At 35.5% G+C, this 25,283-nt stretch overlaps 1 protein-coding gene across 1 annotated transcript in view; it reads left to right on the top strand.

The window, feature by feature from the left end:
* LOC100607259 (N-deacetylase and N-sulfotransferase 4) overlaps nt 1-24,740 on the top strand; it is a 274,548-nt gene extending 249,808 nt beyond the window's left edge. The window contains exons 8-14 of the mRNA XM_030798085.1: nt 353-449; nt 4,844-4,967; nt 6,866-7,040; nt 13,263-13,433; nt 19,118-19,227; nt 22,611-22,713; nt 24,580-24,740. Of these exons, the coding sequence (XP_030653945.1) occupies nt 353-449; nt 4,844-4,967; nt 6,866-7,040; nt 13,263-13,433; nt 19,118-19,227; nt 22,611-22,713; nt 24,580-24,699 (900 nt within the window). The 3' untranslated portion in view covers nt 24,700-24,740. The remainder of the gene's footprint in view (nt 1-352; nt 450-4,843; nt 4,968-6,865; nt 7,041-13,262; nt 13,434-19,117; nt 19,228-22,610; nt 22,714-24,579) is intronic.
* Nucleotides 24,741-25,283: the final 543 nt, after the last annotated feature.

The following is a 25,283-nucleotide window of genomic DNA, read 5'->3' as shown; positions in this document are numbered from 1 at the left end:
AGGACACAGTAATATGAGTAACTATGATGAAACCAGGTTAAGTCAAGTCCTCTGATATATAGACATAAAACATAAACCATGAGATAGAGTAGTATCACAAGGATTAGAGCCTTGCCAAACACTGAAAGATGATAACAACAGGAGGGACTTGACGCTGAGTCCCAGCCTTGAGATAACGAAGGTGCCAATAACTTTATTTAAAAAAGATTTGGAAATCAGAGAACCAGAGTGAGGTCTAACTTCAAGTTCTAAGGTATTAGGCAAGAATTTGATTCCATCTTTTGAACAATTTTTAGAGAACAGAGCCAGATAGTCATTACACTGTAAGGTTACTTATTCTTCCTTCTTGCAGAATCCATGTGATGATAAACGACACAAAGACATCTGGTCCAGAGAGAAAACCTGTGACCACTTACCAAAATTTCTCGTAATTGGTCCACAAAAAACAGGTAAAAATAGCCAATTGTGCTACTTATATCGTTTTTCAAAATATTTTATGAAATACATTGTTACATGGAGTTATCAGATTAGATTTTTCTTTGTGAAATATTTAGCTATCCATGCAAGTTTATTATTTGAAGTGCTTTTCATCTCCATGAATCGCATTTATACCATGAACCTCAAGAGGATCTTAAAGTTGCCCACTAATTAGCCTTAAACACTAAATTCTTTAGGAACTTTAAAACTGTTCAACACACATGTCAAATTTGGAAAACTTTGAACTTATGATGAGGTCACAGTTGTTGTACCTCATCTTTAATTGTTACTTTTTTGGCTTTATTTAATTAATTTCAATGGCAATTTATAAAAACATGTTTTGGCCTGATTCAAACTATTTTATCTGGTACATAAGCCTTTGAATTGATTTTTGTTCTGAGCCACTGCCATGATTACTTTTGAATATTTTACATGTGTGATTTTTTAAAAAAATTAATCATTAGGTATTAGCATGGTATGGACTTACTCTCTGAAACACTTGAAGTTCATCAGGTATTTTTTCCTTGGTATTTTCTCATGCACTGAAGGACAAGTGTATAAGAATGCAGTAAAAGAGAGTGAAAGTATTTCACCAATGACATGACACTTTCATTTAGAATATTTTATACTTTCTTCAGTATGTGACAGTTTTATACACTTTGCTCATGTCCTGATTAAAGTTTTTATTGAGTTGCTGTATTTTGAATTCACTGCTTTGACTAGAAGAAGCATTTTCATCAGTGAGTGCACAAACCATAACAGAAAACAAAGAGTCTCAATAAATAAGCCTGGCCCAGATGAAGATATTTGTAATACAAGTAAGTAGATGATTTTAAAAGTTGTGGGCAAAATTTCCAGACTATTAAATATTGGTTGTTGAAATCTTTTCTTCCTCTAGGAATATAAATTGTACTACAACAGTAAGTTAACACATGTGCAGGTAGGGGAAAGAGCAACACATATTTTCAGATAGATCACTTTTGTTGTTGTTTAAAACGTACATTAATTTTCTACCAACTCCCTTACAGCATTGCTAACTCTGGAGTGACTACTAAAGAAATAAAACACCCGTGTTGTAAAATTGTGTTAAAAATCTAATAGAAAGATGTATCCCCTATCATTTGTCATTGAATGTTATTATGTTTTACTTCTGTGAGAAAATTACAGCTTAGTAGCTATAAATCTATTTTTCTTTCTTGTTGTTTGCATTCATAAAGACATTAAGCTATACCTTTAGATTTCCATATTTGACCTACCAGTATGGAAATGATAAAGCTTTTAACTGGTTTTGGCTTTCCTAAGACAAACAAACAAATAAGATGTTAAAACAAAGGAATCAGATGGTAATAATATTTCACAGGCTATGAAAATATTATTCTAATATAAAAATGGTTGTAGTAATTCTTAAAATCCAATTGTAGAAGTCTGAAGTCATAGTTTGTTCTTATTGCTTCAGTTGGCAAAACACCCAGTGCTGTCAGAGACTATAAATTAATTGCAGGGGGGATCACAAGTATGTGCTGCCAATCTGCCCTTACATGCAAACTTGTCTTTCAATGACGTAAACGTGGTGCATGCATCTCTTACAATAAGCATGAGGTACGAAAGTGGTTCCCAAACTCCCATTTGCTCAGTTGTTGTGAGGTGAGGATGGAAAAACGTGATATTTCACTTTGCCATTGCTGAATCCTAGAAGAGATTCCTGTGGGCTGAAATTCGGTCGGGGAATGAGGAAGAGGAAAAGAGAAGTAGGCAGAGATGATGGACATAGACTTAGAGACCTTAGACTTAAGGGACTCAAAGTTCAAATCATAGTCCGTTGTGAGCCTTTGAACAGATATTCATCCTTCATCATTCAGAGTCAAATTCTGGTATTGTCAATGTAAAAAGAGGATTTGCATAGGGTTACATTTAGCACAACCATTATAAGAGCATAACTCATTGGCCTTAGATCTTTCAGAAAATCAGTGTTCACAATGTCAATATTAATGTCTCATGATTTGCCTGGCTTATCCCAGTACATTAAAACTAAGGAGGAGTTGATTGTATATAAAATAGGATAGTTTCTAGTAGTATAGGATTTTTCCTCGTCTTCCATGAAATATTTATATTAAAGAAATTGATATAAAATGAAATGAGGTAAAAGAAATTGATAGAAAATTAATGTCAAGGATAGATGAAAAATTTAGGTGATAATTTTTAAAATGTACGTTTTGAGTTAGTGGGCCCAGATTTTATGGCTGATTACATGAATATCAAGCCACATTTTTTCTGTTCCTAGATGAGAGTGCTTTCTCTCTCCTCCCTATCAGATACCTCTTGATGTCCCTTAAGGTCCTGGAGGCATGAAGGTATAGTGTTCAGAACATAGAGGCTTTGGCTTTCTGTAGGCCAGGGGAGATCTGGGTACAATTATGTGACAAACAGGGTAATTAAACATTTCTACTTACTACCGAGTGAAGCTATAAAGTATCTATATTTAGATAATCAACAACACCTAAAGAATGTTTTTTATCTGTGCCATGCATTCATCTGCCTTCAATACCTTAGGAATATTAAACTATCAGTTTTCTTATTTGTGTCTTGTGTGTCTCAAATTTCTCTTTCTCTTCACCCCCCTTATGAAAGTGTTATCTTGAAAAGTATTTAAAAAAAAACAACTTCTGGATTTCATGTTTCCTTCCAGCTTCTACTCTATTGCTAATTCATTTCCCTAGAACATTTTTTGTTTTTGCTCTTTTCACATTTTCTCCTTTTTAAACTCCTGTTATATTTAGGAGTAAACCATGTGAGCTCTTGAGGATGCCCCTCGTCCCTCATAACTATTACATCTGTATTTTTCAGTGTGGTTGAGAGATTTCTCCTGTCTAAACTTTAGGACTCTAATTTAGTTCTTAACCATTTCTGTCTCCTTCTTTCTTTTAATCAAGTTTGTATAATTCGATTTCATATTTGTTATTCCTTAAAAGTCTTTTTAAATTAGTAATTATATCTCCCTAGGGCATTTATTAATTTTGCCATCTTATTTCGCACAGAGTCTTTCATTCTAGGTGTTTTAACATGTCTTCCATCAGGGTGGTTGTTCCCCATGGATCTGTTGTTACATTCTTCCCTTTAGCTACTCATTACCTCTTGGTGGCCATGTAAAGCTTTGAGGATCTAAAAGGGCAGCAATCTCATTAATACTCAAAGCGTGGTAGCCTTTGCTCATATGAGCTTAAGGTATATGTGAACAAAATGCCAATTATCTGCTGGCCTTGTCTACTTCCAGATCCTAGTTGCAATGATAGTTGTTCTGCCAGCCCACCTATGTAGCTTGTCTGCAGCTCTGTTAGGGCTAGGACATCTAACAACTGCTGCTCACTCCAATGTATCACAGAACAGTTTACCTTTTCCAGAAGAAAAGTCTTGATTTATGAGAGTTATGATGACCCAGTCACTTCATGAGTTCTTTCTGCTATAGCTGCCAGTCTCTGGCCTGGCTCTGAGGGAAATAAGGTTCAGAGATTACATTTGAGACTTCTGCAATGTGCACACAGGTGGTTTCTATCAGCCAGTCTGTTCTATCTAGTGTTCCAATTATCAGACTTGATTGTCATATTTTGCCAGAGAAGTCACTGAAGCAGCCATCTTTCAAGAGTCCTGCCTTCTTCTTTCAACCTTGCTGTGTAACACTTAGGTTTTTAAGGAAAAGTATTAGAATACATATCCTCCTAGAATCTGTCACTGACTTCCCAAGTCTAAATCACCCATTTTCTCATATATTGGAAAGGTTCGCTGGTCTTCTGTCATTATGGCACCTGTCACACTACATCACAATTACTTGCGTACTTGTCCAAGTCCACACATGGACTTTAAGTTCATTGAGGGCAGCAAATGTGTTTTCTTAATCAAGAGTTACTTCCGGACCATACACAGAGTAGCACATCAACTTCTGTTAAGCAGTTTGATTTCATTCATCTGAATTTCAATGCTAATTGAAGACCCACCAGTTAAGATACCATGCCTAATGATAAAGATGGAGACAGAAGGACCCATGCCCTTCATGCTTTAGCCACTCACCTGACTCCTGTAGGAAAGTTGAGCTGCATGACTTCCGCAGTGCCACACTAGCTGCATCATCAATCTGCTTTACTTTGGCCATGTGCTAATATTAAATCAGGCATTTTGATAAACAGAATCATGAAGACTAAAAATAGAACACTTAGATTGTGGCTGCATGGAATGCATCTAGTTGATTTTAAGGAAATCATTTTGACACTGCAAATAGTTGATTATTTTAATATTACTTTTTGAGCAAAAATATGCTAAAATAATATTTTGTCTCTTATTGCCATATAACCTTTTACCTTCTTTTTTGTAATAGGAACAACTGCACTTTATTTATTTCTTCTTATGCATCCTTCAATCATCAGCAATCTCCCTAGTCCAAAGACATTTGAGGAAGTTCAGTTCTTTAATGGCAACAACTACCACAAAGGAATAGACTGGTAAGAAAAATAACAAAAAATAAATTCCATTATTAACACATGCTCAATCACTGCAGAGCAATTACAGATGTATGTGTGGCATCTGCATAATTACAGGATAAATTTGTTATGCTCAATTCTACCACAGTGAATTAGAAATTAATTTATAATGATAATACGTTTAATCAGTGTTGCCTATAATGTGATTTGGACAGTGCAATAATGATAATATTTTTCTGCTAAATTAATATGATTGAATAAAAAACATTGTGGGATATATTTCATCAGAATTATTCATAAGGGTATTTAAAATTCTCTTTAAGTATAGCATTATTTGACTGTGCCTAATTTTTTTCTGAACACATAATTTGTCTTCACAACGTTTGAAGCAACAAATAAATCAGTAGTTTGTTTTATTTTGTAATTCGTGACATATATCTTCATTAACCACATAAACTATAAGTTTTATTATAATATAGGCTGATATTTGTCATGCAAATAATAACAGGACATTTTCAAAACTATATCAATTCTGGTCACACAAGTACATAAAATATTAAGTAACACATGATAAATTATGAAAAAAATAAAATCACAGTATTTCCCCTAAACTAAAATAGAATAAACCTGATATTGGAAATGATTTTCACTCTGGTGATTTTTTCTAGCTCTATTCCAATTTTTCAAGAAAACATGGTCCTGAATTTAATTTCTAGTTCACAGGTATATAAAGCAAATCTCACCTGAGGAAAATTCCCCTCAATGCACACATCTGCAGCATGTAAGTTTGTGTGTCATCATCATGCATGAACCTGTTTGCAATGAAAGACACATTTTTTTAAGGTACAGCTAGGATCAGGGTTGGGCAGGTGCAATACCGGTGAGCAGATCAAGGTTCCCATTGTTGTTAGAGATGTGTCGACTCTGCATCTAGGACATTATATCCTACCTTACTTTTAAAAGGCTAAATAACCTTTGGAATTGCATGCAGGTTATTAAAAGCAGAACGGCAATTTTCTCTGATCTGTAAGCCCAAATGGAACACAAATTGTTTAGCAGGAATATAGATGAGACTCTTCACCACTCCGCATTTGGGAAACATAATAACAAATGTCAAAGAGGGAAATAAGTGTCTTATATGAATTCTTAATTGCTCTTATTATTTATTTCTAGAACATTTGAGGATGAGAGAAGTGATGAGCTGTAAGGAGGTTACACACATAATTAAAGACTTGTGCTGAATTAACCTCAGAACATATTGATTCCATAAACCACACGCAGAGGAACGTTTTGACACCATATGGAGGAGGGAACCTACTGAGGCACCACAGGATCAACTGGCAGGAAATATCCCCTTAATTACTCCAGATAGACTATAAAGTGTTCACATTGCTACATATACTACAAATTATGAAGAAATTAAGAAGCAATAGAACCGCCATGCCTTAAAAATGTTGGTGTTTTATAGCTATTCAGACTTACACATTTTTCTGTCTTGTGAACTTTAATCTCATCGAATAATTTCTGCATTCAAATTTGCAAACATAAATTTACTATTTTTTAATATCAACTAAACAATATAGTGTAATTTGCTCTTTGCTACAGGCAAATGGTATTTCTGGAATTGGCATTTTATAGCACAGAACATCAGCCCAAATGTATAGTACTTTTCCTTTGACCCTTATTGGCCTACCTATTTCACCTCACTCCTTCCCATGCCCAGAATGAGTCATTAGAAGAGGAATATTTTGGGTTGTCTTCATATTCAATGTGTATAGAATATCTATTATTTAAACTATAACAGCATAATAATCAGAAATAGCTATAAATGAATATTAAAATGTTCCAATTATTTCACATTCAGAATATGGCAAGAAAAATCACTTTCAGATTAATTAATTGTCTTTCTCTGCCTTCAGGTATATGGACTTTTTCCCTACACCGTCCAATACTACAAGTGACTTTCTGTTTGAAAAGAGTGCTAATTACTTCCATTCGGAAGAAGCTCCAAAACGAGCTGCATCTCTTGTCCCCAAAGCGAAGATCATCACCATCCTCATTGACCCTTCAGACAGGGCATACTCTTGGTACCAGGTATGGTCAGTAAAAAAATCGGCTAAAAGCATTTTGTTATAGCTTAAATGGAGGCAATGAAAAATAACCAGAATAGAACCTAAACATACGAAAAGTCAAATATAACAATATCTAAAGCCCCACCCCCTCCCCCACCCCGCCAAAAAATATGAGAAATAGGAGCTGAATATTTAACTCACACCAAGTTGGGCAAGGACTTTCAGGCATAAAAATAATTATTTAAAAAATCACACATCACCAAAGAATTAATAGATTTCCTAAGCTATGTAAACATGTAGAATGTTGATTTATAAAAAATTAACAAATTTAAAAGTCAGTATCTAGAGTAACAATACATGATAAATGGCATAGTGCTTTATTTTATAAAAGTTTCCCCAAGTTAATAAATAAATAAAATATCACAGTAGAAAAATGAGCAAAATGAACAGAAGGCACAGCTAAACAATCACACACAAAAAAACAACTGTCCAACAATTTATGTGAAAATAATCAACCCAATTGGAGACCAGGTCTCACTCTATTACCCAAGCTGGCATGCAGTGGCGTGATCATAACTCACTGCAGCCTCTCCCTCCTGGGCTGAAGTGATCCTCCTGCCTCAGCCTCCCAAGTAGCTGAGACTACAGGCACACACCACCACACCCACCTATTTGTTTTGTATTTTTTGTAGAGATGGGGTTTCACCATGTTGCCCAGGCTGGTCTTGAACTCCCGGGCTCGAGCAATCCATCAACCTCAGCCTCCCAAAATTTTGGGACTACAAGCATGAGCCACCAAGCCCAGCCCACTCTTTTTTTAGTATCTTGACAACAATTGTGATGTTTTTCTCTGCTGGCAAGAAAGTGATTACAAAGGTTCTCAAGTGTTCCAACAGAAGGTACACTTAGGATATTTTCTGAAAACTCATTTGGCAATAATTACAAAAAAGGATGTAAAGATCTTTCAGTGATGTGATTCCCCTTCTGTAATTGATCATAAGAGAAACTTCAAAAGGAGTTTAGAAGCATTTAGAAGCTTCAAAATGTTTAGGAGCATTGCAGCACTATCTACAAAAATAATAACAAAAGGAAAGTGTTCATTGACATAGATTTGTGTCATACTAAAATGGAATATTCTGCAGCAACATTTAACTGCGGTTTTAATTAATAAAATAGTAATTAACAGTTGTTTGTCTAATGTTTAGATATTAAATAATTATAATGATATGTAATTAAACATTGTGAATGTACTGTGAGGAAGTATGTCAAGGTGCTCTGAAAGCATTGTGTAAGAAAATAAGACCTAAAACTGAAAGGCAGGTAGATATTCCCTGAGTGAGAATAGAAGGAAGGTGGAGTAGAGGATACAGTATATGTTAAACACATTGGATATAAAGAATAATTGCACATTTAAAAAGCTCGAAGAAATTCCATGTGGCTAGTGGGAAAATTCTAGGTAGTGACCTATAGGAGTTGCAGCTGAGAGGCACACTAGGGCTAGAACCATGTGGCTGCTGCCATTTGTTGAGCAACTGAAAGCCTTTGAAAAACGGTAGTCAGTGTGTGACTACCAGATTGTCTTTTACAATATATCAAATTATCTGCTATTTGAAGAAACTGGAATAGGACAAATGACTCTTTGGAGAAATCACACTTGAGGCTATTGCAATAGACCTACTGAGATATGGAAGTGGTGTAGACAAAAATGGCGAGTAGAAGCTGAATGAAGAATAAGTATTCAGAGATATTTAGACATTAAAATCAACAGAATTTGGTGAGAACATAGTGTTAAGGATGAAACAAATTTCCAATCTGGGCACCTAGATGATGGCCACACATTCCCGTGAAAAAAGAATCGCTGCAGTATACAGGAGGGGGTGGGGTGGGGAGGGAGGTGGGGACTAAAAAATTGTAGATTATGATCATGATGAATGAAACCCTTCATTATCAAAAGAACAGTAAAGTCAGCTGACACTCTCAGAGAAGTCTGAGCTAGAGGCAGATATTTGTGAATCAGAGGTATGAAGCCATGGGCATGTAAATGGTGAAATCACCTAAGAGTTTAGAGATGAAAAGTGCAGAGCAGGATGAGGCACCAAGAAAGACAAGAAAATATAGCCAAAATGGAAGAAAAAAAATTCAGGAGTGCAGTGGCACTGAATGGAAGGGAAGGGAGAGCTGCCAGATGGAGGGGTGACAATTCCAAAAAGCTGCTAAAAATTCAAACGGTTAGGCAAAGCGAAAGATGTGGAGGGAAGTGGAGCCCTTAGCAAGAGAGTAAAAAGAGCAAAACCAGATGGATTTTGGTGAAGAAAGAAGTAATTGGGGGTGAAGAAATAGAGGCAGCACCTGCGAAAGACTCCAAAAGCATGATTTTGAAGGGGTAAAACAGGACATTGGTTTATTACGTAGAAGTAGAAGTTAATTGAGAAAACATGATCTGTAGTAGTGGTGATTTAATAAGTCATTTCCAAAGAAAAAGAGAGGTTAAAGGCCCAGAAGAGAAAATAGGTAACCAACTCTGTGAAGACACAGGAAAGAATGGCTATAGGAAATGGCTTAGATGGTGGGACCAGGGGCAACCCTGCCTCTATTCCGAGTTCTTAACTTTTCTTAGGTTGAGATTCTTCTAGCTGTCTGATGGTTCCTATGAGTGTTTCAGAAATATATTTTAAAAGCATAAAACTAAATATATATACAAAAGAAACTGCTATGTTAATGTGAAATACTTTTTCAATTAGTAACAAACTTTTTAATTAAATCATCATATGATAAGTTCTAATGATGAGTCTAGTACTATAATAACTTTGAAATAGTAGTGACCATAAGCAACATTTTGATATATCTAAGACACCAGTAATGGGATATAAAATAACTGATTTTTATTGGTGGTAAAATCACAATCACAGTACAATAAATACTGTGGCTGTTGTCTACATTCATTCCATTCAGTAATTACTGAAAACAAAGATTTTTGTTGTTGTTGCTTTTTTTGTGTGTGTGGAGTCTCACTCTGTCGCCCAGGCTGGAGTGCAATGGCGTGATCTCGGCTAACTGCAACCTCCGCCTCCCAGGTTCATGCCATTCTCCTGCCTCAGCCTCCCGAGTAGCTGAGACTACAGGTGCGTGCCACCACGCCCGGCTAATTTTTTGTGTTTTGTTTTTGTTTTTGTTTTGTTTTTTTAGTAGAGACGGGTTTTCATCGTGTTTTCACCAATCTGACCTCGTGATCCGTCCGCCTTGACCTCCCAAAGTGCTGGGATTACAGGCATGAGCCACCATGCCCTGCCACAAAGAGTATTTTTGTCGTTTTTCTTTTTTTTCTTTTGCTGATCCAAGTTCGTAGACACACTGTATTCTATCAACAGGCCTATGTTTAAGAATCCCTGGGTTGAAACTTAAGGGATAGAAGAGGGGATGAATGTAGACACTGGTAAATCCAAAGGCCTGAGATGGAAAAATTGAAGTGACTGTGATGGTCTCTCCTTCCTTTGAGAAGCCTGGAATGAATTAATCTGATGAAAAGAGGGTAATACTTTGAGGACATAGCAGTTTGAGAAGAGGAGAAAAAAGAGGATGTGAAATCATTATACAGTGGTGGGATAAAGGTGAAAACAAAAATGTAAATTCGTCTACAGCAATGATGGCCTAATACAAGTTGGTAATCTTGAAGTTATGATGGTAACAGTGTATATATACCAAAATCCCAACGATATGAGTGCATTTTGTATATGTACAAATTTAGTGCATATACAAATTAATACCAAAGTAAAGAAGACTAAAAGGGAATTTTTGAAAGGTGGAGTAGGATAACAAGTAATTTCATTTTTTTCCTGCTTTTTCTTGATTTTTTAAGATTTATTTAATAAAAAAATGTATTACTGAAAACAAATACTGATGTATAGAAAAATGTGACATTGCAAACTGGAAGGCAAGTAGTTGGGATCCAAAAGAAATACTTAGATTGGAAGCAAAATTTAGAAACTACCATCAGAATTTATCTAATCCACGAGTCAGTATTTCCCACAAGGTACAAGAATTATGTCTTTCTCACTTTGTGAACACTCATTGCAAAGCAAGATAAACTTATTTTTTCAGTATACCAAAAGCATTAAAGCGTGAAGCCTTAAAGTTTTGAATTTAAGCAATTGAGGAAAATGTTAAACATCTCCCTAGCAGAAAGCATGGTCACTACTTAGAGCAGATTTAAGTGAATCTTTTTTTTCACATAATTAAACCAGTTCAATAAAAGAGAATCTTTATGATGTGTGTGCCTCTCTGTGCTTGCTTTTTCAAATAAATTCTTTGAACATACATACAGGTTTGAAAGGAATTATTTTTTCTGATAATACTTTTTATTGCTGTATTGCAGTGAGCAGGGCCCCACACTGCTCCACATTTCAAAATAATGTAGCCTATTACTTAGCTAGTCCTGTCTATTCAGTAAATACCATAAATCCAAAGCTCAGCAGGTATAATTCAGAAACTCCTACAAATGTCACCTGCCACTGTAATTTCTACCCCACATTTTTATAATGGACCTCACAGAGGAGCTATAGTGCTGTTTTTTCATAAAATATGTCCCTTTGTGACTTTATGGTCATATTTTTATGCTAATCTACTTAGTTGCAGGAATATAAAGAAAAGTTGGTGCTAAACTGGTATAAGTCAATATAGAACAGATTAAACACAGTTTCATATTGTCACTGCTTAAGGTAGACATTTTAGAATTACTATATTAAATATGTATGTAGTGTGTTTCTTATTCTTTATTGAAATTATATAATTTCTACACATTTTGTTAATGAAATGAGTTATATAATCTATATACTCAGCATAAAGTGTACACATGTAAAAATATCAATAAATATACAACAATGAGAGAACTTCAAAAGTGTATGCCACTTACTAATTATTCTTTAACCATTCATCAATTCCTAATCATCTTTACTTTTCTAGTTATTTTTATTTCTAACTCACACATAAGATCCATCACTCACACGTAAGGCCAGCCATTACACAGTCATAGCAGGGACCAGTATACTTCCACCTACCCTACACTAGAATTTCTTCAAATTCACTTTTAGAAGTTTCATGACACTTATTCCCACATACCTCATCTATCTTTCTCAGACTTACCTTAGATAATGAAGTCCTCTTAGTTTTCATATGTGTTTGGTGGTTTTGTTTTTCTGATTATCACAATCTTTCTTCTTACATTTTAGCTCAAAAGCTTCAACCGTTGAAAAGTCCTTTCATGCTGCAGTCAGAATTAATCCCTTACTGATCTGGTTGTCACAGCAAGTTAACTTCTACCTCTAATCAAATATGTCAAATATACAACTTTATTCCAATCTGTTGTCTCCCACACTAGATCTGATTTCTTTGAAGGTGTGGTTATGTCTTATATCTTTTTATCTCCAGGATCTATCTCAGATCTGTGTTCTGGAAAGAAGCTTAAATAATGCTTGTTAAATTGTATTGACTGTTAAATTTATCTCTCACTGAGCTGGGCTCTTTCCTGTTTGACCAATGATAGTTTGGTGTGACTCAGGATTTGATACTGAAAAGTAGAAGTGAAGCAGTATTCGTGAATTAGCAGGTTTAGGTAGAAACCCTTTCAAACAGAAAGGACTTGGGTGACGTCAATATGAATATGACATCTAAACAAGCATGAGAAATAGACAGCAGCTTTCTCTGTACCCATAGCACCTGATACACAGGGATATTGGGAAAATGTTAAAATCTGAAGGAGTGGCGGTAATGAAACAGTGGCCCAAGAAACATGTAAGACTACTCTTAAAAAGATTATTCTTGCAAAATCTAAATTTTTCATCAGGCTTGATTTGTCTGGTCTCTGATATCTTATCATTCTTAATAACATCCATGAAGAAAATCCTCACATCCTATCTCTGCCTTGCACCTAACCACTTTAGACATAAATATAACAAGTTTATGTGCATACCACTTGATATATAGTGAAGGCTTGGACTGTAATTTACTTTAAAATAAGCAGTGTGCCAATGGGTGTTCCAATGTATGCAGTTGTCATTCTATTTCATTTCATTCGTTTATTTCCATTCTAAGATTAAGTATTTAATTTGTTATTATTTTGTGACATAAAGGACACACACATTTATGCATACACACCAAACACACACATGCATGTGCTCACCCATACACATATGCATATCTACACAGGCATTAAAAAAATCTAACTTTACAATTGACTTTCTTGTTAAAGCACCAACGATCACATGAAGATCCAGCTGCTCTGAGGTTCAATTTCTATGAAGTTATTTCAACAGGACATTGGGCTCCATCTGACTTAAGAACTTTGCAGAGAAGATGCCTAGTACCTGGATGGTATGCAGTCCACATAGAAAGATGGCTAACTTACTTTGCTACTTCTCAGGTAATGTCCTGAAATTACTTCTGTTTATTTTATTATAATGTCCTGAAATTTTATATTTTATTATAATGTCCTGAAATTACTTTCTTCTGTTTATCATGATTGTATTGCACTGACAAGCAGAACATGTGAATGAACATTGCCACAGACAGTGATTTATAATCAGAGACAATGATAAGTAAGGAAGAAATGTGCATTTTACATTTTTAATTTTATTAATACTATTAACATGATAAATATCTCTAAAACACATTCTTGCAATCTTCTTTTGAACAGTAGCTAGTCTCAAAGTGATAAGTTCTCACACAGGAGACATTATGTGATTTACAGGCAACAACTCTCAACTACCAATACAACTAGCCAGTTAGACAACAACTTTATGAAACACCACATGCAGATACCTGCATGTTGTTTGTTCTGTATGGCCCTTATAAGGAAAGAAGGTCATGCACTAGGCTGCCAAATGGGGAGTGTTATAGTGGCTACAGGAACATGAGATAGACCAAGAAATAAGGATTTGAAAAAAGGCATCCATATATTTTTTTTGTATTCTGTAAAAAAAAAAAAAAAAAAAAAAAAAAACTAAGTTCTGGGCTACATATGCAGAACATGCATGTTTGTTACATAAGTATACATGTGCCATGGTGGTTCGCTGCACCCATCAGTCCGTCACCTACATTAGGTATTTCTCCTAATGCTATCCCTTGCCTTGCCCCACAGCTCTGACAGGCCACAGTGTGTGATGTTCCCCTCCCTGTGCCTGTATGTTCTCATTGTTCAACTCCCACTTATGAGTGAGAACATGCGGAATTTGGTTTTCTGTTTCTGTGTTAGTTTGCTAACAATGATGGTTTCCAGCTTCATCCATGTCCTTGCAAAGGACATGAACCCATCCCTTTTTATAGCTGCATAGTATTCCATGGTGTATGTGTGCCACATTTTCTTTATCCAGTAATTGATGGGCATTGGGCTGGTTCCAAGTCTTTGCTATTGTGAATAGTGCTGCAACGAACATACGTGTACATGTGACTTTATATTAGAATGATTTATAATCTTTTGGGTATATACCCAGTAATGGGATTGCTGAGTCAAATGGTAGCTCTGGCTCTAGATCCTTTAAGAAGATCCTTACTGTCTTCCACAATGGTTGAACTAATTTACACTCCCACCAACAATGTAAAAGCATTCCTATTTCTCCACATTCTCTCCAGTGTCTGTTGTTTCCTGACTTTTTAATGATCACCATTCTAACTGGCATGAGATGGTATCTCATTGTGGTTTTGATTTGCATTTCTCTAATTAATAGTGATGATAAGCTATTTCCCATATGTTTGTTGATCACATAAATGTCTTCTTTTGAGAAATGTCTGTTCATATCCTTTGCCCACTTCTTGATGAGGTTGCTTTTTTCTTGTAAATTTGTTTAAGTCCCTTGTAGATTCTGGATATTAGCCGTTTGTCAGATGGATTGCAAAAATTTTCTCCCATTCTGTAGGTTGTCTGTTCACTCTGATGATAGTTTCTTTTGCTGTGCAGAAGCCCTTTAGTTTAATTAGATCCCATTTGTTAATTTTGGCTTTTGTTGCCATTGCTTTGTGTGTTTTAGTCATGAAGTTTTTGCCCATGCCTATGTCCTGAATGGTATTGCCTAGGTTTTCTTCTAGGATTTTCATGGTTTTAGGTCTTATGCTTAAATCTTTAATCCATCTTGAATGAATTTTTGTATAAAGTGTAAGGAAGGGGTCCAGTTTCAGCTTTCTACATGTGGCTAGCCAGTTTTCCCAACACCATTTATTAAATAGGGAATCCTTTCCTCATTGCTTGTTTTTGTCAGGTTTGTCAAAGATCAGATGTTTGTAGATGTGTGGTGTTATTTCTGAGGCCTCTGTGCTGTTTCATTGGTCTGTATATCTGTTTTGGTACCAGTACCATGCTTGTTTGGTTACTGTGCCTTGTACTATAGTTTGAAGTCAGGTAGCATGACACCTCCAGCTTTGTTCTTTTTGCTTAGGATTGTCTTGGCTATACGGGCTCTTTTTTTGGTTCCATATGAAACATCAACATCAACATAAAGTACTCCCACACAAAAACCCCATCCAAAGGTTATCTGCCTCAAAGATCAAAGGTAGATAAATCCATGAAAATGAGGAAAAACCAGCGCAAAAATGATGAAAATGTCAAAAACCAGAATGCCTCTTCTCTTCCAAATGATCGCAACTCCTCTCCAGCAAGGGCACAAAACTGGACACAGAATGAGACTGACGAATTAACAGAAGTAGGCTTCAGAAGGTGGATAATAACAAACTCCTCTGAGCTAAAGGAACATGTTGTAACCCAATGCAAGGAAGCTAAGAACTTGGTAAATGTTACAGGAACTGCTAATTAGAATAACCAGTTTAGAAAGGAACCTAAACGGCCTGATGGAGCTGAAAAACACAGCATGAGAACTTTGTGAAACATACACAAGTATCAATAGCCAAATCAATCAAGTGGAATAAAAGCTATCAGAGATTGAAGATCAACTTACTGAAATAAGGTGTGAAGACAAGATTAGAGAACAAAGAATAAAAATGAATGAATGAAGCCTCCAAGAAATATGAGACTATGTGAAAAGACCAAAGCTACAATTGATTGGTATACTTGAATGTGACAGGGAGAATGGAACCAAGTTGGAAAACAATTCAGGATATTATCCAGGAGAACTTCCCCTACCTAGCAAGACAGGCCAACATTCAAATTCAGGATATACAGAGATCACCACTAAGATACTCCATGAGAAGACCAACCCTAAGACACATAATCGTCAGATTCTCCAAGGTTGAAATGAAGAAAAAAATGTTAAGGGCAGCCAGAGAGAAAGGTCAGGTTACCTACAAAGGGAAGTCCATCAGACTAACAGCAGATCTCTGCAGAAACCCTACAAGCCAGAAGAGAGTGGAGGCCAATACTCAACATCCTTAAAGAAAAGAATTTTCAAACAGAAAAAAGAATTTCATATTTAGCCACACTAAGCTTCATAAGCGAAAAAGAAATAAAATTATTTACAGAGAAGCAAATGCTGAGGTATTTTGTCACCACCAGGCCTGCCTTACAAGAGCTCCTGACGGCAGCACTAAATATGGAAAGGAAAAACCTGCACCAGCCCTGCAAAAACACATCAAAATATAAAGACTAATGACACTATGAAGAAACTGTATTAACTAATGTACAAAATAACCAGCTAGCATCATGACAACAGAATCAAATTCACACATAACAATATTAACCTTAAATGTAAACGGGTTAAATGCCCCAATTCAAAGACACAGATTGGCAAATCAGATAAATATTCAAGGCCCATTGGTGTGCTGTGTTCAGGAGACCCATCTCACGTGCAAAGACGCACATAGGCTCAAAATAAAGGAATGGAGGAATATTACAAAGCAAGTGGAAAGCAAAAATAAATAAATAAATAATAATGCAGAGGTTGCAATCCTAGTCTCTGATAAAACAGACTTTAAACCAACAAAGATCCAAAAAGACAAAGAAGAGCATTACACAATGGTAAAGGGATCAACGCAACAAGAAGAGCTAACTATCTTAAATATATATGCACCAAATACAGGTGCACCAAGATTCATATAACAAGTTCTTAGACACCTACAAAGAGACTTAGACTCCCACACAATAATGGTGGGAGACTTTAACACCCCACTGTCAATATTAGAACAATGAGACAGAAAATTAACAAGGATATCCAGGAACTGAACTCAGCTCTGAACTAAACGGAACTAATAGACATCTACAGAACTCTCCACTCCAAATCAACAGAATATACATTCTTCTCCACACCACACAGCATGTATTCTAAAATTGACCACATAATTGGAAGTAAAACACTCCTCAGCAAATGCAAAAGAAAGGAAATCATAACAAACAGTCTCTCAGACCACAGTGCAATCAAATTAGGACTCAGGATTAAGAAACTCACTCAAAACCGCACAACTACATGGAAACTGAACAACCTGCTCCTGGATGACCACTGGGTAAATAACAAAATTAAGGCAGAAATAAAGAAGTTCTTTGAAACAAATGAGAATAAAGACACAATGTACCAGAATCACTGGGACACAGGTAAAGCAGTCTTAAGAGGGAAATTTATACCACTAAATGACAACAGAAAGCTGGAAAGATCTAAAATCAACACTCTAACATCATAATTAAAAGAACTAGAGAAGCAAGAGCAAACAAATTCAAAAGCTAGCAGAAGGCAAGAAGTAACTAAAATTAGAAAATTAGAGCAGAACTGAAGGAGATAGACACGAAAAACCCTTCAAAAAATCCATGAATCCAAGAGCTGGTTTTTTGAAAAGATTAAGAAAATATATGGACCACTAGCTAGCTAGACTAATGAAGACGAAAAGAGAGAAGAATAAAATAGACACAATAAAAATGATAAAGGGGATATTACCATTGATCCCACAGAAATACAAACTGTCATCAGAGAATACGATAAACGCCTCTATGCAAATAAACTAGAAAATCCAGAAGAAATGGATAAATTCCTGGACACATACACCTTCCCAAGACTAAACCAAGAAGACGTCAAATCCCTGAATAGACCAGTAACAAGTTCTAAATTTGAGGCAGTAATTAATAGCCTACCACCAAAAAAACAGGATCAGACTGCTTCACAGCCAAATTCTACCAGAGGTACAAAGAGGGACTCCTCCCTAACTCATTTTATAAGGCCAGCATCATCCTGATATCAAAACCTGGCAGAGACATAACAAAAAAAGCATAACTTTAATATTCTGTCTTCCAGCTCAGGGCAATTCAAAGCCCTAGTAGCTGGGCCTTACCATTGACCTTTTTCCAGTATTCTTTTTTTTTTTTTTTTTTTTTTTTTTTTTGAGATGGAGCCTCCCTCCATCACCCAGGCTGGAGTGCAGTGGCGTGATCTTGGCTCACTGCAACCTCAGCCTCCTGGGTTCAAGCAATTCTCCTGTCTCAGCCTCCCATGTAGCTGGGACTACAGGTGCCTGCCACCATGCCTGGATAATTTTTGTATTTTTAGTAGAGGCGGGGTTTCACCTTGTGGGTCAGGCTGGTCTCGAACTCCTGACCTCAGGTGATCCACCCACCTTGGCCTCCCAAAGTGCTGGGATTACAGGTGTGAGCCACTGCGCCCGGCCTTTTTCAGTATTCCTTTGACGATTATGATATTCTAGGGCAGTGATCCAATGATCAGTAAGGCGCAGACAAACATTTCCCTCCTCCGTCTTGCTTTTTTAAGATTAGATGAGTGATTTTCATTTGGATGACCACTATTTCTGAGCCCTAAGCTCCAGGGTTAGGTAATAGGAATTTGGTAGGCTGGATAATTATCTGATCACACAACAAAGGGAAAATTATGTTTCTACTGAAGTACTAAATCAGGAAAGTGTCTGTGTTTACTTCTCATTTACAAAAAGCAAGTTAAGGGCTATAACTTGATAATTCACAAGAAATGATTCCTATGGCAAACTTTATTGTTTATGTGGAAGGATGCAAGAATAATAAACATTCAAGTGTATTCTAAGTAGGGCATATTTTCTTCGTATTCACACTGATCTAATTTATGAATGTCACACCAGGTAATGGAAGGCATCGCAGTCTATTCAATTTAATTTTTTTTCTTCACAAAGTGACTATTTCTGACTTTACAGTTGCTAATTATTGATGGACAGCAGCTGAGATCTGACCCAGCTACTGTGATGGATGAAGTCCAGAAGTTTCTGGGAGTTACACCTCATTATAATTACTCCGAAGCACTAACGTGAGTCTATTGTTATGCTTGATTTCATTTCCATTATTTGCTGTCATAAATTATCACTGGTAGGTGTGTATATAACATCATTAATACTAGCTAGAATTTATACACCCTATGCTACCTACAAGCAATCAAAGGAATATCCTCATCAATCATGTAGTGTTTCTCTTTTAAATATGAGAAATACTTTATTTTATAAAGTATATTTTATATTATTGCAAATTCTTCTTTTTGTGAGTTTTCCCTGTTATCAGTTTGATTAAGTAAATTTTTTACATGCCTACCTGGGCAGAAAGTGTCCTAGAAATTTAGGTTACAAAGGTGAAAAAGATATTGTCTCCTCTTTCAAGTAATTTACAGGTTAGAAATGAAACGCAATATTTAGGGCAGAATTGGGAAATGAGTATATTCATGTTTTATTCTGTATTTACTAAATTATTTATAACCAAATATAATCATGTATACTGTTCCAGCTATTTATTGTTGCATGACAAACTATCCCAAAGCCTAGTGGCTTATAATGACCATTATTTTCTTATGCTCATGCAATCTGTTGGTCAGGAATTAGACAGGATACAGAAGGATGGCTTGTCTTTGCTCATGATGTTTACAGCCACAGCCTGGAAGACTTGAATATCTGGCTTTGACTCAGATGACTGGGACCTGAAATCATCTGGAGTCTCCTTCACTCACATCTCTGAATCCTGGACTGGTGTGGCTCAAAGGCTGAGATCAGTGGGTTGAAGACCCTCCATGAGGCCTCCTGGATGACTTGACTTTCTCACCCTGTGGTGGCTGTGTTCCAAGAGGGAGCAATAAGTCAAGAGAGCGTGTGGTCCAAGACAGCCAAGTCCTTCTCTGACCTACACCTGCCAGTCACACAGTATAACTTAGGCTACATTCTACTTGTTACAATAGTCACTAAAGCCAGTCCAAATCCAAGAGGAAAAAAACAAGACTGCACCTCTTGATGGGGTGGGGCAACATCACCAGTGGGAAAGAATGTGGGTTGGGAGATATGATTGCTGTCATCTTGGGAAAATAAAACCATATATTTTTATAATTAAAAATGGGGATAAATGTAAAAGAAGCAAAATGACAAACAAAAACAAGCCGCCAAAATATACCTTAAAAGGGATTGTACTTTACTCATAAAATCCTCTCCCACAAGGTCTGATACAAAACCTGTGAAATTTTAGATAAAATTCTAACAAGCACAATTATATAATTTCCCAGTTCACAGCAGATTAGAATCAGCAATTAGACAATTAGGCTAACAGAGGAACAGGAAAAGCAGTAATAAGATTGGGTTGTTCCTTATCCGCTAAAACAACCTTAATGAAGTTTTTACCTACACATGGAAATAACAACAACACAAGGCATATTCCTGTTAATTAAGTAAACGCAGCTTCCTATAATATGTTTGTATTAATAGTTACTGATGTTGGCTTTCTTTCCCTGCCTCTCAGCAGTAGTTGATGTAATGTTTCTATCCTGTTTATGACAAATAGTTGCTCACGGTTCAATAAACCTGTAAAATTACGCTTTTGAAGGAGATTACAAACAAGTACAAAATCTATGGTTTTTAATATGTCTCACACATCACAAAAATTAATAAGTATAGTGATGTTCAGTAGAATAAAAAAAAAACTCAAACCACAACCAACTCATGTACTAAAAGTTGCCTAACAGGTATATTGAGGCAGGCTTTGCATCTTAATTTCACAATTTCATGCCTACTAAAGTAAAACCATAAAGCAATGAATTGATATAACTTAGAGAGGATAAATGTCCTTTGTTAGACTTAAGGCATATGCAATAAATGAAACCAGGACAGCAAAATCGTGTAGATTCAAGGTTATGACAACCCTATCTAAAAAAAAATGACTTTTAGTATTCTGGATGGCTCTACTTTCTCTGATTGTATTAAGCTGTGCCTCACAACAGCTGCTGTGAAAAACGAGAGACCACAGCCCATCCTGAGACCTCAGCACTACCTGAGAGCAAAGGAGATGCTCTCAGCATGTGTATAAATATGTTGGCTTTGCTGCCAGGGCTGTATTTTACCTTAATGCAGTTAAATATTCTCATCCTGAGGCAGAAAACAATGTTTAGGGGCACTGTTATGCCAACTCCCTCATCTCATTTTATACAGCACGCTGAATTGTTTTTCCTCTTGGGAAATTAATGAAAACAGGAGAAAGGACTGTGATAGGCAAAGAGCAGATTGAAAAGTCCAGGTTGGAATGATTCTGCCTTTCTTTTTTCCATTTAACTAGTGATGTATTTAATTTTAATTTACAACATGTACTAGGACAACTTGGACTGCTAGGTTCAGGTCTCTAATAATAGGTTGGTCAGAGAACTGTGAAGAAAACTTCCCTCTCCCCCCTAAATGAATTCACATATGTGCAGAAGCAAATTGCAGGTGCACCGGTATTATAGGAATGGGCCCAGGGCAACAAAATATTCTGCAACTAATTAACTTTACATCCCAGTCAATTATACTTCATCCTTCTAAAACATCTGCTGAGCAACAAAAATGCAAACCGTTTCGATGTTTTATGCATGCAGCAAGTCCCGTAGTAATGAACTTAAAATTTCCCTTCTTATTTTGTTCATTCTTCCGTTTTTCCTCTCCTGTTAGTCCTAAACAAAAATTCTTACATATTTGACTTTTAAAAACGAACTAGGCCACACATATGTTCTTTTGTAATTCAGTGCAGCTATGGGAGCAAAACAACATTAGAGTTTTCTTAAGAATGTAGGTACCTGAATTATCTAATAGATTATCTTCCTTCAACAAGAGAAATAAGAGGTTGTCTAATCTTCCACTTTATTTTTACACTTCTAATTTGTTTTTTGAAAAGTGTAAGCATTTTGAACTGTAAAAAATGCAATATTTTCTGAATTGAAAGCTTTAATTCATGTTTATATTCACAGAAGTATACCTACATTACATTCAACCCCCTTAATGTATACCAGTGAATGATTTCAAATAAATCTGTAAACATATCTTTGAAATCACATCCATAAGTAAGTTCACATCCCAAAGTTCCTTTATATATGGGCTGTAATTTTAATTATTGGTCTTTGAACTTTTATGGATTAATAGGTAAGCTAAGGAACTTAAGTTAAAAATTTTAATGTAAAAGTAAACTAAAGATCTATTTATTTATTCATTAGAGTATAGCTACTTAAAATATATAATAACATATAGCTTCTTTCATCTCAGCCTCTCTCAAATCAGCTAAAAAAATACCTGTAAAAATGAATTAAATTAAATCAATGGGCATACAAAAATACATTTCCTTTATTCAATTGGTGAGGCTGTCTCACTGAAAATTCTGCATACAATTTGTAATCATTTTATGTTTTATGTATTGTAGATTTGATCCCCAAAAGGGTTTTTGGTGTCAGTTACTGGAAGGAGGGAAGACAAAATGCCTTGGAAAAAGCAAAGGCCGAAAATATCCACCTATGGATCCAGAGGTAATAATTTTCTTAATCTTTGAATTACTCTAGCAAAATATTTGCAAACAGCTATTTCAAAACTAGTAACAAGAAATTTGCTTCCTTTTTCTGCTCTTCCTTTGCAATTAATAATTTTATATACTTAGAAGATGATGGAGATAATTGACATGTAGATAATAGACAGATAGGTATCTGTAGATAGATATTAAGAATTAATATACATTCCTAGAAATTCTTTCCTGTTTGAATGCAATTCAAAAATAAATATTTACTAAAAAATGACTTATTTCCAAATGCGTAAAGCACATAAATAGTTTACTAAACAAGTGATTTTGGATAAAATATTCAAGTATCATTATTATATATATATTCAATACAGATATTCAAGGCCTACATTACAGGTGGAACTGGGCTAAGCAATGGAAAGAATACAAAGATAAAACAGTTGTGAACTCAGATTTATTACAAGATAAATTAGTTATAGCCACTGATTAGTATTAGGGACATAAAAACATAAAACAATGACAAACAAAACCACAAAATGGCAGGAAAATATTTCAATAGAAGTGAGGATATGAGAAGAAGTGCCTTATCTGGTAGAACAGGCTTGGAAAACCAGCCAGTAATTGGCTCAGCCAGGTATCATACATATTTCTCTTATGGCAAAGTGGGCAAATGATGCAGGTGATTCATGGGTTACTATGGAAATAGATGTACCAGAAGGTCCTTAAGCTACATTTTTGAACTCAATAATTTCAAAAGAGTTTCAGAAATCACTTTAATCTACCAAGAAATAAATGTAATGTTCCCATTACTACTATAAACATCTTATCCGAAATGTGAAGTGTTTACAATCTGGTTTAAGGGAAGAAACATAATGAAATATCTGGTGAATGGTCCAAGATGAAATGTAGTTGTCTTAAATCCATTTCCACAGTATACACAAAAGTTGCTAAGGGAGTTTTATGTGGAAAAAGACCATTTGTGTTAAAATATTGAGGAGGGCTTAAGAGAGATGGTGGATTTTGGACCAAATGGAAAACAATGAAGGAACCATTGTTACCTATGCCAACAACAGGAAAAGTGTTCATCTCCAATTTTATCAAAGAGATGGAACTCTGCCAATTGGGTTATAATATAAGTGGCACCCAGAAAGAAAGTCCAGTTAGAAATGTCTTGTTTTCCAGAAATCTGTGTAGATGAAAGATAAATATAAAACTAAAACCATTCATATGTTTTATATTTTTTTAGCATTCCTCTAATAACGGCCCATCTCTGCAACATGATTAGAAATATAAAAATTGTAAAAAGGATCAGGCTTCAGAGACCTTATAATATTTTGGAAGCCGAAAGCTCATAGTGACTAAAAAAATATATTTCAGCTCTGAGTAAATGTATAAAAATTGTGCATAATATTGTAAGTTATTATTTGTAATAGTGAATTTTAGTTTTTATGATTATGCTCACATTCAATTTTTATCTTACGGGCCAATTTTCAAAAAAAAAGTATGCACGTTTATCCAGCTTACTTCTATAAATTTCATTCTTCATGCGGTCCCTATCTCATTGATCTCCAGTATTATACTCCTGTCAGCGTTTTTTCTTTCTGTGTAGGCTTCATATATCCCACAATAAATACATGCCGTAATGACAGATAAGCCATATAGGATATACTTGGTCCTATTTCTATTTTGTAGCTACACCTTCGCCAAATATTTTCAAAAGGTAAAAATAACTGATATTTGAGGAAAAATACAAGAAATATAATACGTTGTAGACACGTATATTGTAGTAGATACATTCCTTAAGAAATATAGATTACGAAATCCTGTTTGATGAAACAAAGAGCTTCTTTCAAGTTCTCCTTTTTTTTTTTCTTTCCAGTCCAGAACTTTCCTCTCTAATTACTACCGAGATCATAACGTGGAACTATCCAAACTGCTGCACAGACTGGGACAGCCTCTGCCATCATGGCTGAGACAGGAACTGCAGAAAGTGAGATAGCACTGGAGACAAGAATCAAGCCTCTCAAGATACTTTCAGTGTTAAAAAAAAAAAAAAATCCACCTTTATTCTCAAGCACTTGTGATTGTCAGCAAAGAACTGTGTGAATAAATTTCCTTCAGCCTTTTTCATAAAATGAAAACTGTTCTATATGCACGCAGTGACAATTACTAGCATCAATCCCTGTGTAAGCTTTTGGGAGGTTATGTGGGGGTTTGTGGCATTATCCAGTTTCTAGTGTATAGATGATAGCACAGCCCAGTTCCCATGTTAAGCATAAGGTTTCAAATACTCTATGTATGGCTGATAATCTGGATTATATACAAGTGACCAGTTAAAATTTTAAGGAAAAAATAAGTAAATGAGGTTAGTCATAACTCAGTATTTGAATTAAGGGCTAACATTTTCCCCTTGAGAATTTAAAAACAATTTTACTTTTCTTATGAGAAGGAATTATGTAACCCCATACTCTTATTTGTGAGTAATTATTCTTTATTATATCAGCCCACGTATTTTCTTTCTGCAGTGACTCCTCTTCATTAATTTCTTGACTTGCTAAAGAAGTTGTGAAGTTATAGCTTCCC

Source organism: Nomascus leucogenys, chromosome 18 (genome assembly GCF_006542625.1).
Source record: "Nomascus leucogenys isolate Asia chromosome 18, Asia_NLE_v1, whole genome shotgun sequence".
NCBI classification, from domain to species: domain Eukaryota; kingdom Metazoa; phylum Chordata; class Mammalia; order Primates; family Hylobatidae; genus Nomascus; species Nomascus leucogenys.
This window is presented reverse-complemented; position numbering and strand designations above follow the sequence as displayed.